General features: G+C 32.8%; 1 protein-coding gene across 1 annotated transcript in view; it reads right to left on the reverse strand.

Moving 5' to 3' along the window:
• The window catches only part of LOC111047207 (protein unc-13 homolog 4B), a 75254-nt gene that overhangs the window by 36204 nt on the left and 24610 nt on the right, over positions 1-14440 (reverse strand). Inside the window, exons 2-3 of the mRNA XM_039425713.1 lie at positions 5566-5752; positions 1593-1708 (exon numbers count right to left, since the gene is read on the reverse strand). Of these exons, the coding sequence (XP_039281647.1) occupies positions 1593-1708; positions 5566-5752 (303 nt within the window). The remainder of the gene's footprint in view (positions 1-1592; positions 1709-5565; positions 5753-14440) is intronic.

The raw sequence follows: 14440 nt of genomic DNA on the forward strand, positions 1-14440 counted from the left end.
AACTGTCCGGTTGCCTGTCCAATTATGCTTGGCAAGCTCCAAAATACACATGAAAGGCTATTATGTGATTTAACGGACGTTGTCTTCTTCTTGTCAATCTTTTGTGTTCTAAGAAACGATTTCAAACCTCCAAAATAATTATTTAAATGCACAATGAGGAGGAGCAAATATGATAATCAATTTTATAGGTTGAATTGTATTCAGAATACTATATTATAAATTATCTTTTGATGCCTGTACTAAACCAGTTTGATAAAAACGGATTAAGATGGAGGAATTAATAATTTGATGACAATTCAGACCTATTGTTCAATGCAAGGATTACTATTTCTTTTGCTGAGTGTGATGCCCACATGAGCTCTAGGCTTGTGCGTGGGTAATGAGGCGGATGGTAATGATAGTTGAGAGATGAATGGACCTAAAGTTTTTGGTGGGTTTTGAACCCCGGAAAGCAATTCTACAACTCATGAATCATATTCAGAGGAGTTGGCTCAAGCGGTCACCCTTCCAAAGGGAGTAGCAGGCGCATGATTCTTAGCTTCTCTAAACGATAGCTTATCAGCGCGACCACCCAGTCAAACCGCTTTTGTTTTTTTTTAGGTCTAAATTAATGCGAAAGTGGAATAACAAATTATTTTTGTGTGGAGGCACAACCCAATAGGGGAAAAGTGTGTAGAAGCTTTTATCAGTGGGGAAGATAGAGTTGTTAGAATATAAACAAATTCGTCTACGAAGTCTGGACCCACCATGGCTAGATGGATCAATTATTCCCTATGCATAGGTTGAGAATAGAGATCACAAAAATCATCATAGTTAATAAATGGCTGCGAACGCAACCACTGATAAATAGTTTTTAGTGGTGACTTTTTTAAATGGATTATCGAAATTAAATTTGGCGTATTCCCAAATTCAAGAGATTTCTGTCGATTTTGTAACTTCAGTAAAATGAATTCATTGATATTATTAGAAGTGGAGTCTATTCATAGACATCAAGATATTATATAAAATTTCAGCAAGTATATTAGCTTAAGTTGGATATTTCTAACTGATAACAAAAAAGTGAAATTCTGTAGATTGAGAGTAACTACCATAACTATTTAAATATTTGACTTCGGTGTAAAATACCTATACTTTCACTCTCCTACTCATCAATGCATCATTTTTCGCAAACCTTATCACTTTTCACTTCACATCACAATAAGGTTCTTTAGACATTTTCAAAATTCACTGAAATACAAAATATATGACATGTAGACAACTAATTCACTGGTATCGACGATACTGTAACCCCCTAACATAAGATTGTTTATATTATTATATGTACCTACAAACTTATCAACTAATTATTTCACATCCAAATACATTTGCAACTAACAAAATATCATTGCACTTGAACTGGGTGGCTAACACAATTTTCGCGCGCGGTTATCTAGCACTGATTTTCAGCCCGAGAGCTAGAAATTCGGTAAGAGGGAGGTGGGCAGAGCAGAGCAGCGCCGCGTCACTCCGGGCAAAAGCGCTACTGCCAAACCGAATCAGACATCCAAGGGTACCTCACAGCAGCCCCTTCCCCCCTCCACCCCTCACCCTACCTCGCAGCCCACATCGGTTCTGGTGGCCATCTCACTAATTTCGGCATCCGTTCGTTCTTTTTTCCATCAACAGACAACGATTGCCTGTACACTATGCGTTTGTTAGTGTGCTGAGACTAACGGAAACGGCACATCAGTCATAGAGATAGATATTCACAGGCACAGAGGTTAATTAAAGTTATTGACTGAAATCAAACTGTAAGCTATCAGAGAAAATTGTGGAGATAAGAGGGTCAGTATGATCATCATTATTTGGATTGTAGTGACGCTGTAATAAACATTCCCTCATCTACAGTAAAAAAAGACCTCCAAGTAGTAAATGCGGTTTTCTCATTTATGAGATTCTGTATCAGGCAAGATTTAAAATCCTCTTTTATATCACTTGCAAAATGCATTATAAATAAATTTAGGCTACTGTATAAATGTTCACTTCCTTGTTTAGGGTACTTGTATACACATACAAATTAAAAATCGGATTACGTTTCTTTACATTCATTTTTATTTTTCACATGTTTCAACTTCATGTTTCTCTTGAAAATTACTTTGAGGTTGAAACTTTTAAGTTATGAAAATAAAAATATATGTGGAGAAGGGTACTTTGATTTTTATTTTTATGTATTACTGTATAAACTAGAAGTTATATATTTTTTCAGATTTTTGTTACTTTATTTTGATAACTTGATAGTACTCAATCGACATACTTTGAAAAATATCACCAGTGAAAAGTTTTCAAAAGCTCGATACAGAGCCTCAGTTGATATATATTGGAATCTTTGTTGATTTATTTTCGAAAATGAACAAAAGAAGTTAGTACGGTAAGTTATCAGAATCTTCTTCGATGAGTTGTGGGGTGAATGTAAATGGGATAAATCATGATCTTAGTCATAAAGTGGAGTGATAAAGCGGTTGAATTAGAATCTTATGAGTCAAATTATGAGGTCATATGTCAAGCCGTTTGTATGGCACGTCTTTATCGTATGCATTTTTGGAGCGCACTGCAATTGAGTCTATTTATTTTGAGCTGGTCCATTGGGATGTAGGTTGGCGCCCACTCGCCTCATTTTTCGGTCATCGTTCCTCTACTACTTGATTTCATTTTCACGTCTTTTTTTCTCTTCTCTTGCAATTTATATTATTTCCACTTGCTCCAAACTAAAAAGTCATGATTCTCTAACGAATCAGACAAGTACCCTTGTATTGTGCAATATTTGAGTGCATATGTAACATGTGGGCTCTCCAATAGCTGGCTCGTTATTTTTACAATCAATTTCTGATAAGATTGGAACTGAGAGATTGACCTCTGAAGACGTTTTTTAAAAGAATTTTCAACAAAATCTTAAAAATGATGAGTTTTTCGAAACATTAAAAGTTTTTTTCAAAACATTAAATTTTTCAAGCCTGTACTATTAAAGATATCTGGAGTACACATATGCATTGATTTGATTGCATGGATTAATGTTAAATTCATTTTTATAATCTGTTTTGTATTTCATCAAACAATTATTTTTCATATACGTATTATATTCGAATACCAGAAACAATATTGTTCAATGGTACCCACCGGGCTACTTGATGACGATTGATTACGAAGATTAATAAACATTGATAATCATTTACTTTTCCTTTAAATAGTTCAATTCTGTCATGTATTTATATTTTATGTATAGTATTGGAGGTGAAATTCAATATTGTATTTCAATCGAAATTCAATTTTAATTTAATTATAATCATTATCAACTATAGCCTAAGCATCCGATTATATAAAAATTTCCGCAAATGACTGGAAAATTTGGACGATTTCACCATTTCTTTGAGTTTCCCGACTACATTATTTCATAAATAAATGGCTCTCACAATTTCTTTTTCTTCTCTCTATAAATTTTTCATGAACATTCTAGAAGGGAACCGATCATTAATTTTGAATCGTGATATTGAACCTGGAATTGTAAAGCTAAAACGGTAGTCATTACAAATCCAAATCAAGTGAAGTTCGTCAGAACAGTTTGGTGTCTATTATCCCGTATAACGCTCCGATGATTGAGCTCTCAAAAACATCACTTGAAATGTTTCCTTTTTCATCACTACATTACAGACTTTGCATGAATGCAGGTCTTTCAAGAGCTGTTGAGAAGGCTATATTACCAAAGGCTATTACTACTCAGTGCCTTAGACAAATGGGTGTATACTATGTAATAAACTGGAGATGAATGATCTTTCACACTCAATCACGATTGTTTTAGGCCTTGTTACACGACCTCAAATTATTAAGTATTTAGTCAAAGAGATAATTGTTATGAAGATTTCAATGTAGGCTAAGCCTAACCAGATGTGATGTATTTCACAAAAGATGTAGAAGACAAAGAATAAACTAAAGGAAAATTTCACTTCATAATTATATAATATTTATTACAAACTACAAATGCTGTAAATAATTGCATGACCTGTATCTCCATGTTCATTTACAGTTTATTAGACTGTTAGTGTGTACCGTCTATTGCTAAACACATTATATGATACTGTAGAAAAATGGAATAAGTATATACTGCAAACGTTAAGAAATTTGAAACTACAGAGATTCTTAATCTATCTAAATTAGGAACATAGATTCAAACTCATCAAACAGCATTTTTCCATGTTTATTACATACAACCAAAATCCCCATCCATAACTATTATTTGTAAAATACTCCAATGGGGAAATTAATTGTGAAACTAATTTCCTTTTTTAAATTCTACCTATTAGATGAAACACATTTATTCATTAATTTTTCACATTAGTAGTGCTTTTTCAACTTCCATTTTTTGGGATCTTATAAATTTGTCAGCTTTTATCAAAGAAGTACCTACTTTTGTAGTAAATTATTTTACTATTAGTAAAATGATCTTCAATTCTATTTTTATTACTTATGTCCCATTTCTTTGTTTCATTTTTGTGTAAATGAAGTATATTAGGCTATGTAATACGGTATTCATTAATCTATTTTTCTCCATTTTCCTTTTTTATCTATATTTTATTTCAAGTTCATTGAAATCGAGACATCAATAATCCTCAGACAAAAACACACACACACACACACACACACACACACACACACACACACACACACACACACACACACACACACACACACCGTTTAAGGCGAGTAGGGTAATCTGTGGAAGGGCAGTTACACTTTGATTTATTTCTGACTGTTTGGCTCTAACGGTCTTGGAGTGGAACGCTTGTCAAAATGAATGAAACGTTTGCTTGATTCAGATTGAAAGTGAGCCAGGAAAAGGGAATCACTCTTGTTCTATTAAGGTAGGACGAAACGGCACTTCACAGCTCAGGTATTTTGAGCTTTAAAGCAAGTTAATTGGTCCCTTTCTTTTTCTTTGCTTATAGTCTATGTCATGTTTTTACAATTCATAGTGTTTATTATTTTATTCTTCAAATTGAATGTATGGCCTGCTGATTAATAGGACTTCAAATATTATTGTATTTTATCGCTTTGCAAGAACTAACAAAACAAAATGGGCTAGTATACTGATGTATACGGTACTGTATATTATAATATGTAGAAAATCAATTTTCAGTTTGCGTGTGTGAATGTTTCCTTCTTATCTACATAAATATCCCTTTAACAAAATATACGACATTTTACCTCTGACAATCTCCTATCTACATAAATTATGCGTTTCCAATTTCATCATTTATATGTTATGCTCTCCTGTGAAATGGCGGAATTAGTCGCTCTACTCCTAGTCGAAGAATAAGGGGGGGTTTTCCGATTATAGAGCGATTGTATCACCCCTATAAAAGACCGAGTTTCCTTTTTGGAGATTGTAGAAAAATGTGTTTGTTGAGGATATATGATGTGTGAATACAGTATAATGTTGATAAATATATTATTCTCCTTATAAAATGCAACAAATTTTCAAATCGTTAACATTGCAGAACAATGCTGAAATCTTGATAGAAGTGAGTAACTTACATTCAATAATGCACTGCTGATGATATCTCCTTGGTCTGGTGGCAGCACTTCCGTTTCCTCTTCAGAAACAACTTCCTCGGCCTCTTTGTCCTTGCTATCCTCTTGCACTTCCTTCGTGTCCTCAGCCTCCTGCTCTCTGAGCAGAGTGCCGAACTTCTCGAAGAATCCTCCATCGAGCTCTTGCACTCTGCAACAAACAATGCTAATATATTATCATCAAATCACATTTAGTTATCGTACTAATAATGACCGATTTCCGGTTGTCAAGGATGTTATTCTATATCATTGAATGTAAATTATAAGTGTGCAAGCCAGTATATATTGTAACATACTTGAATAAAGAACTCAAATCTAATCCAATACTTTTATTGGTGGGGAGACGATACGGTTGTTTCACCTTGATGTATATCTCAATGTGTTTAAAAATGGAACAATAATAAGTGATATTAATACAGATATCACGATGATAGAAATATGATTCACAATTTGCTTTTTCATAAATTCTTTCGGAGAAAAACAAATAATATTATTCATAAATATTCGAAGATAATACCAGCATTTCAACGAATTCCAACCCATTAACATGAACGGTTTTGGTAACAGATTTAGAATAGTGACAATTGGAAGCTAAACTATTCAAGACAAACAACTTCAGATGGAAATTAACTTGGAAACAAACAACTTCATTGTGCAAAACAATATTCCTCGTAGATGAATGAACAGGAAATGAATGACTGGGTATTTGTTAAAATTCAAATGCTTCATTCTTGAAAAATAGCAGAACTATTTATGTACATTTTTCCAACGAGAATCATCCATTATTACAGTTTATAGAAGTATCACTATTGATGCATTAATGAATGAAGGTGCAGCTTAAAAGTGAAAGTATCTATACAATTCTCAAAATATCTACCTCTAGTCAGAGTTGGAGAATAACTTGACACTCAGTCGACAATAAAGACAATGCAGATAGCAATAACTATTCAGGTTACCTACCGTACTTGTTTTGAAATTTCTATTAAATCTAAATAATAATATTATCAAGAGACCAAAATAACATTGTCGCTTTATTTTGATTCAGTTGAATCAGTGTATTGCTCGTGTTAGATGTATTATATACATATTATCTAGATTAAAATACTATCTAATTTTTAATAGGTTTATTGATTGATTGATTGAGTACTTTATTTATGTAGATTACAATATATACTGGCTTATACACTTATATACAATAGCTTACAATACAGCAAAGTTATAGATGAATTTACATAATATAGACTAAGAAAATAACTATTGAATTGTATATGATATGAAAAAGCAATTTGTAATATAATAACTATAGATAATAATCATATTGTTATGCATCTACATAAATTGGCGGAGCTTTGGACATATCAATGTCCATTCTTTGGGAAGAATATTAAAAATATCCTCCCCACTAACTCTCTACCAAATATTGATAAGATAATAGCACAGAATACAATAGTATGCTGTATTCTGTCATAATAGCTACTTTACGTGTCTAAAAATAGTTACTTTTGGACATTCATAATGAGAACCAGAGAACCAGATGTATATAATCTACTTCATGATCATGATTGACTCCTTAACCTTGTAAGCATACTACCTATATTGTTTAAATTATTTTATGTTATAGATCGGAACAGAATTCTCAAACACTGATGAAACGCATGTTTTCCTTTCAGACAGCGATGCTGATAAGGCGCTAGTCTGTAGTCTGTCTCGACCAACTCTGTGCAAAAAAGTGCTTTGCCCATTCTCTACTTCCATGATTTTCAACTATAACCGACGACCGACAAAATGCAGTTATCGAATTGGATTTTCAAGTTGGTGGTTTCGAACTAAGGAATTTCTAAAATAAGCGAGGTGAGTGCTAAAATTAGGAGTTTCATAATCTGGCGTCGAATTCAGGCCAGACCAGCGTCTGCTAACTTGAACAGACTCTGTTCGATTCCCAAAAATCTTTCCTATCGGTTATTGGTGTCACGCCACGCGCGCACTTACTCTGTTAATTATTTAAACAGATACCTAGTTTTAATAACTGTTAGCCTACTCATTTCATGTGGATGATTGTCTCTGAAGCATGGCCAAGTTCGTCAAAAATGATTATGAAGGATTTCTCCAAATGAAAGTTGAAAATACTTTATAGTATCTAAATTAGATTTTCAACTTTTTTTATAATCCGTAAATAGAAAAATCAAAGAAACTGAAATAATGGTTTTTGTGAAGGTTTCAGATAGGTAGTCTAATTTTTGCTGTTGCTGTTTCAATTTTTCCTATTGACTCCTGACAAACTTTAAAGAGTTACTTGTAATTAAATCTCGTCTCCGATGGACTCTATCAGCATGGATGAAACATACACATAGGTCTCCACATTTATCATTCACAAAATCATACATAAAATCAGATATGGATTTGGAAACAACAGGTCTGGTGTTCAAAACTGCGACTAAAATATAATCCCCCTCCTTGTCTTCTTCCTAATTGACACACATATAGCCTACTGTAGATTTGAAAAATAAAAATTGGTAATTTGAAGTAATAATATTCTGTTGTGATTCCTCTTTCATCCTAAGCTTTTAGAAGTCTCAGGGGAACATAAGCTATTTCAGAGTATAATTTTGCACATATTCTCGATTATTTCATTCAGGTCTCATAAGTTTTCTCAGCTGTAATAGATAATTTTGAAAAGACAGCGATGGGAGTTGGAAAAATGACTGAAAATGCTCCTTACTTTTGTGAAGCCCAGAGAGGAACCCGCTTCAAAGTGCGGCCCAGCCTGATATGTGGAATGGAACCATACAACCACCTGGCAGATCTGTACACCACCAATCCCGAATGGCTGACCACTGAACCTGGCAGATCCCACACAACATTCATCGTCCCAAATCAACAGTCAACTGACTAAAGCCCAACCAAACAGTTGACTAACACTGAAAAGCACTCTACTTGCACTGAGCAATGCCTTTTTGAAGTGACACTATCTTCTGCTTTCTGATTTGTGTAAACAGAGTTTGTCAAGGATGGGACATGACAAGTGAATTTCACATTACATTCAGGTTTTTTACCAAGCCTATTATGTAACAGGTTAATAAGATAAGTGCAGAGTTTTGCAAACAATGACTAATTTCATTAACAATTACAGAATGTTGTGTTTAGACATAATGGAAAAGTTTTCGTGATGACAGCACACCTCATTCTTGGAATTCAGATATGTCATGAGGTATTCCTCGCACTCTTTATATTGTATATTTAAATTAAATATTTTTCTTACTGCTTCTTTTTGGAGTTTTAATATCCTATTCAAGTTAAATGCACTAGTCCCACCATAAATCTCAATGCCATATGAAATATGAGAGTGGACAGTGGCATAATACACGGATCTCAAAGTTAATAAATTACAAATGGGTGCCAGCCTTCTTAGTGCAAATATTCCTGTACTTACTTTTTTACATACTCTTGATACATGCTCTTCCCAATTGAGTTTGTTATCTAGATCTACGCCTAAAAATTTTATGTTATTTAGGTTATTCAGCTTCAGTGTACTTTTTCTTTTGGGATTTCTACAGGTGAAATGTACAAATTTCGTTTTATCATTATTTAATAAAAGGTTCATTTTACTTAAAACGTTTTTTAAAAGCAATATTGTGTCATTACATTTTTCTTCGATTATATCCAAATCTTTGTCGAATATGCTTAAACTAATGTCATCAGCGTACATACAAAATTTAGTACTTTCAATTACATCTTTTGCATATTTTGGTAATCCCCCCAAATAGCAAAGGAACAAAAATGGCCCCAAAACAGATCCCTGCGGAACAGAGTAGTTCATGTACCTTAAACTAGATTTAATATCACTTACTTTATTTTTATCATAATACTTTATATTTACATATTGACTTCGACCCACCAAATATGATTCCATCCAGTTGAGCTCTTTTCCACAAATTCCATAAGTTTCTAGTTTTTTTAATAATATTCTGTGATCTACAGAGTCAAATGCTTTTGTTAAATCTAGGAAGGTGCCAACAATGCTGTACCCTTTGTCCAATTTCTCTAAAATATTTTCAATAAACTCTATCAAGGCAGTCGTTGTAGACCTGTTTTTTCTGTAACCATGTTGTTCCGTGTCTAGTAATTTGTTTGTTTCAAAATAATTAATAAGCTGTATTAGCATACTTTTTTCAAATATTTTTGCTATTGAAGGTTGAATTGCTAAAGGTCTATAATTTAAAGGATCGTAAGGATCTCCTTTTTTGAACACTGGTATCACTTTTGATACTTTTAGTTCATCTGGATACTTACCAAGTATGAGTGACGCGTTAATTACATGTAGCAGAGGCTTAATTAGGAATGATTTAGCTTCTTTTATAATTCTCATGGGAATTTCATCATACCCTGCTGACCACTTTGGTTTAATTGAATCGATGATATTGGACAATGTCTCTTCATCAATTGTTTTGGAGATAAACTTGAAATCTGTGATATGTAGCTCTTTATCATTTATTGGTGTGCCAGATTTGCTTAGATTCGGTACAACATGAGTATCGACCATTTCTACAAAATTAGTGTTAAGCATATTTGCGACATCATTGGGATTATCTATAACTAAATTGTTATTCCTGAGTAAAATATTCTTGCAAACCTTATCATTTTTGTTTTGTGTCTCGGTATTCACTATATGCCAAATTGTTTTATTTACATTTGTTGAATTTTTTAGTTTAGCTTCAATGTGTTTAGTTTTCTTTAATTTAATAGTTTTTCTAAAGCGTTTCTTATGAGCTTTTAAATTTTCCTTCAAATTGATATCACTTTTATTTGTCCTAAATAATCTATTAGCTTGTATGAGATTTTCGTGCTCATTGACAACTTCAACATCAATCCACTTATTTTTAAGTCTCTTCTTCACAATTCTACTTAGAGGAAAATGCCAATTAAAATAATACTTTAGTGAATTGTAAAAATAAGTGAATTTACTCTCAACAGGACTCAAATAAAGCTCAGTCCAGTCTATTGTGGCTAGGTCATTCTTAAAACAAGTAATTTGATCATTTTCATACCTCCTAACCATTTTAATAACTCCTTTACTTTTAAGCTTATTATTTACATCTAATATATTGAAAATTTGCCCATCGTGATCCGAGAGTGCCGTAATTAAACACTCCACAAGAATATCCCTTTTGTTAAGACTGGTGATGAAATTATCAATTGCCGATTCACATGAGTCAGTTATTCTAGTGGGTATATCTACGGTATATTTTAATCCATGCATATTTATTACATTGATAAAATCAGTTTTCTTTCTACCCTCCCTCAAAACATCGACATTGAAGTCTATTACTACATTTTTATTAATCTTACAGATCTCTATTAAAAATCGATTAAATTTTTCCAGGAACATCTCAATATTTTCTGATGGAGTTCTATAAAATCCAGCTACAATATATTTCTTGTTATATATTTCTATTTCGATTGTACATGTCTCAAAAATCTTATCTTCATTTATAACATTTATTGTCTTAGTCATGATGTTTCTGCATTCGATTAGTCTATCAGATACTAATATCAATACTCCACCCCCCCTAAAAGACTTCCTTACATACCAACACTTACAATAATATCCTGGTATTTTAATTTTTTGAATTTCATTTTCATTTAATTTATGTTCAGTCACAATAACTATGTCTGGTTTGATTTCCTGTAATGTAATAATTAGTGCATCAATTCGAGACTCCAAATGCTGTATGTTCTGATGGAAGATTACTAACCCATTCTTTAGTTTACAATTCACATTTTTTACTCTATAACTCTTAATTCTAGTTTTCTTGTCTTGATTCAATTTAAAATGTTTTAGGTTGGCAACTCTCCTTTTTGAACTAAATAGTTTAAACTAGATGTACTCATATTCATCATAGCACCAAATTGAGGTGTTTGTCCTAACAATAGCGAGACATTTTCATTCAGCTCAGCAGATACATTTGCATTACCTTTATCACCTGTGGTTTGCCCATTTGACTCCACTTCTTCTCTCATGTGTCCTATCGAGTCTAATCTACTCCTATCAATACCCTCGGCCATTCCACAATTTATTATTGGAATATTGGATACAGGCCTACCTGCATAATCAGTGTTATTTTTCATTTCCAAGATATGATTTTTCAACAATTTTACTAATTTTGGTTTACCTTTTTGTTTGTTTAAATGCAAGCCATGCTGCGTATAATCAGTGATGTCAAAATTGTTCAGATCAATGATCTTCGTGTTAGGTATATTTGTAATTTCATCAGCCATCCATGCGTTGAGCTTATTAACATTGATATTCATTAATGGTTTATCATACCTAAATGGGATGGATAATATGACTACTTTAGAGCGTTTAGAAATTTTCCTTATTCTACTTAGGTCTAAGTTTGTAGGCTGCACAGTTTTATTAACCACGTCGTTAGTACCTGCTAAAATTACCACTCTGTCATTTACATTGTAGTCTTTTGTGAGCATGTCAATATCCCGCGTCACTTCGTTAAAAGTACCTCCTGGTTTCGATATAACCGTTGCCTCAAACCCACTTTCTTTCACCTGCTCATTCAACTCCCATCCAATGTCCCTCCCATGACTGTCAGACAGCACTAAAACCTTATTTACAATTTTCTTCTTATTTTTCACTGTTGACTTTTTTCTGTTATTATACGTAGCCCTTTTATCTCGTTTCTCATTCCTATTTACTGTGTATTGAGATTTATTTCCTAGATCTGACAAAATATCAAAATAATTAGCGGTATCAATTGAAACATTATTAATATTATCTAATGATTTCCCAATCCGTTGAGTATCACCAGGAGAATAAAAGTTTCTGAGATCCGCAAGTTCAGCCTCTAAAGTATCATTCTTATCTCTTAAGAAACTATTATCTGCATTGAGTACTTCAATTGTTGTTTTCATTTTAGTTACAGTAGAATTTAGTTCGTTAATTTCGTGATACAAATAATCTCTTGCTTCAAGTTTGAATTCAAGTTCAAATATTTGAGATTTAAGGGAAATTATCTCTATGTCCTTATCTCTCACTTCCTCGAATCCTAGGAAATCACTGTCAAGCTCATTTGAAGATAGGCTAGTGGAAAGCAGCATATCACCAGCCGTATCAACGTCACTATTCATATTATTGGTAGTAAACTAATAGTTATAAGGGTTTTACTGCTGATTAATGTCTTTTCAAATGACTTTATTTTTATAATAATTAATAAATAATTATAATATTATAGTACCGCTTAGTCAAGCTTGCAGAGATATGTCAGTGTCAGTTGAGTGTTATCTAGGCTGAGTGTTATCTAGAAAAATATAAACTGTTGCAAAGTCATTCTAGAACTGTCAAAAACAGCTGTTTCGTAGCTAACGGGTTACGATAACTCGGTTTCCCGCTCAAAAATCTTTTTTAGGTTACCGGCTTCTGAAGCTAAACTTTAATGTCAAAGTGAACACGTCAGTCATCGATAAGAATCACAATCACTAGAAGTCAGCAACAACAAGTCCTGAATTGAAACTTAGAGAGTTGAGAGTTTTGAAAAATTCACTGCTCTACCATTCAAGAAATAGGTTAGTTTGTAAGAAGCTAAACATGATAAATTCGGAATCGATTTCACAACAAAAATTAACTGCTCACTCGAATAAGAACACTTGGCAACTTATTTCAAAACACTAATATGAGGCGAAATATACTTTCTTGATAAATTAAAACTTGTTTAAAAATGAGCTATAGCGAAGATCAAAATAACCAGGCAAATCAGTACTGCCAACTGTGGCATATCAATGAACTATCCAAATCCAGTATATAGGCAAAAAAATCACTGCAAACGACGAGTGGCACCCGCTTCAAAAATACGTTGAACATAATAATGTGGGTACATATTACTATTAACTGCTTCAGCACACAAGCTCACCCACATTACATACAAGTCTTGGAAACCTTGAATTTTATTATTAGTAGAATGTTTATTATAAGTAGGCCTAGTAATAGAAGAGAGATTTAAAAAAGGGTGTTGTTTGAACTTTGCAATGAAGTCGAATTGAACCACCTGTACATCCTACATCCATCAAAACAATTTCAATGTGGCTTATTACAGTGCAATATGATGTTTGCTCTTCATTGTACATATTAATTCGTATGGTTTTCTTTTTTCATACTTGACCTTACATTTTATGATGTGTTACAATTCATGGTTAATTTTTATACAGCACCTATTCATAGGGTACGTGAGATTATTCCTCTATAAAATATACTTACGTTAATCATGAATGTGTCTTTTTATTCAAGTCCTTGCAATCATCGAGTTAATCTTGGTATTCAGTATTAATCATTGCGGTCCATATGGGCGATTAAAAAATGTTTGTAATCTATATGCTTGATTTGTTGAATAAAGAATTTGAATTTGGTTCATCAGTTTATCCATATTGAGATGTTCAGTTAATTTCACCTTTATATTTTATGGAATGCGAAATATATTGAGAATAGAGTTTGAATGAAATTGAGATTGTGCAAAAGTAAAACCCATGTCGAATCTAAGTTTGTGTTAGCAACCATTGTTTCCTGTATCAAATTCCGTTTTTATCTCAATAATTATTCACACAGACTTGGAAAATCAGCAAATCATCCATTTTCAAGATTGATTTGGAACCTACACATAAGAACAAATATTAAAGAATTTTATAGATTTAAAAAAAAATGGCTTGCTTTTAAATTGCATTCCGGTACTGTTAGACTACCTACGTGTTTTCATTTGTTTGTCACATAATTTTCCAAAGCGTTTAATGCTAGTAGGATACACTCTAATTAAATTGCAACACCTACAATAATATTGTC

The sequence above is a fragment of the Nilaparvata lugens genome, chromosome 4, assembly GCF_014356525.2.
Source record: "Nilaparvata lugens isolate BPH chromosome 4, ASM1435652v1, whole genome shotgun sequence".
Taxonomy (NCBI): Eukaryota; Metazoa; Arthropoda; class Insecta; order Hemiptera; family Delphacidae; genus Nilaparvata; species Nilaparvata lugens.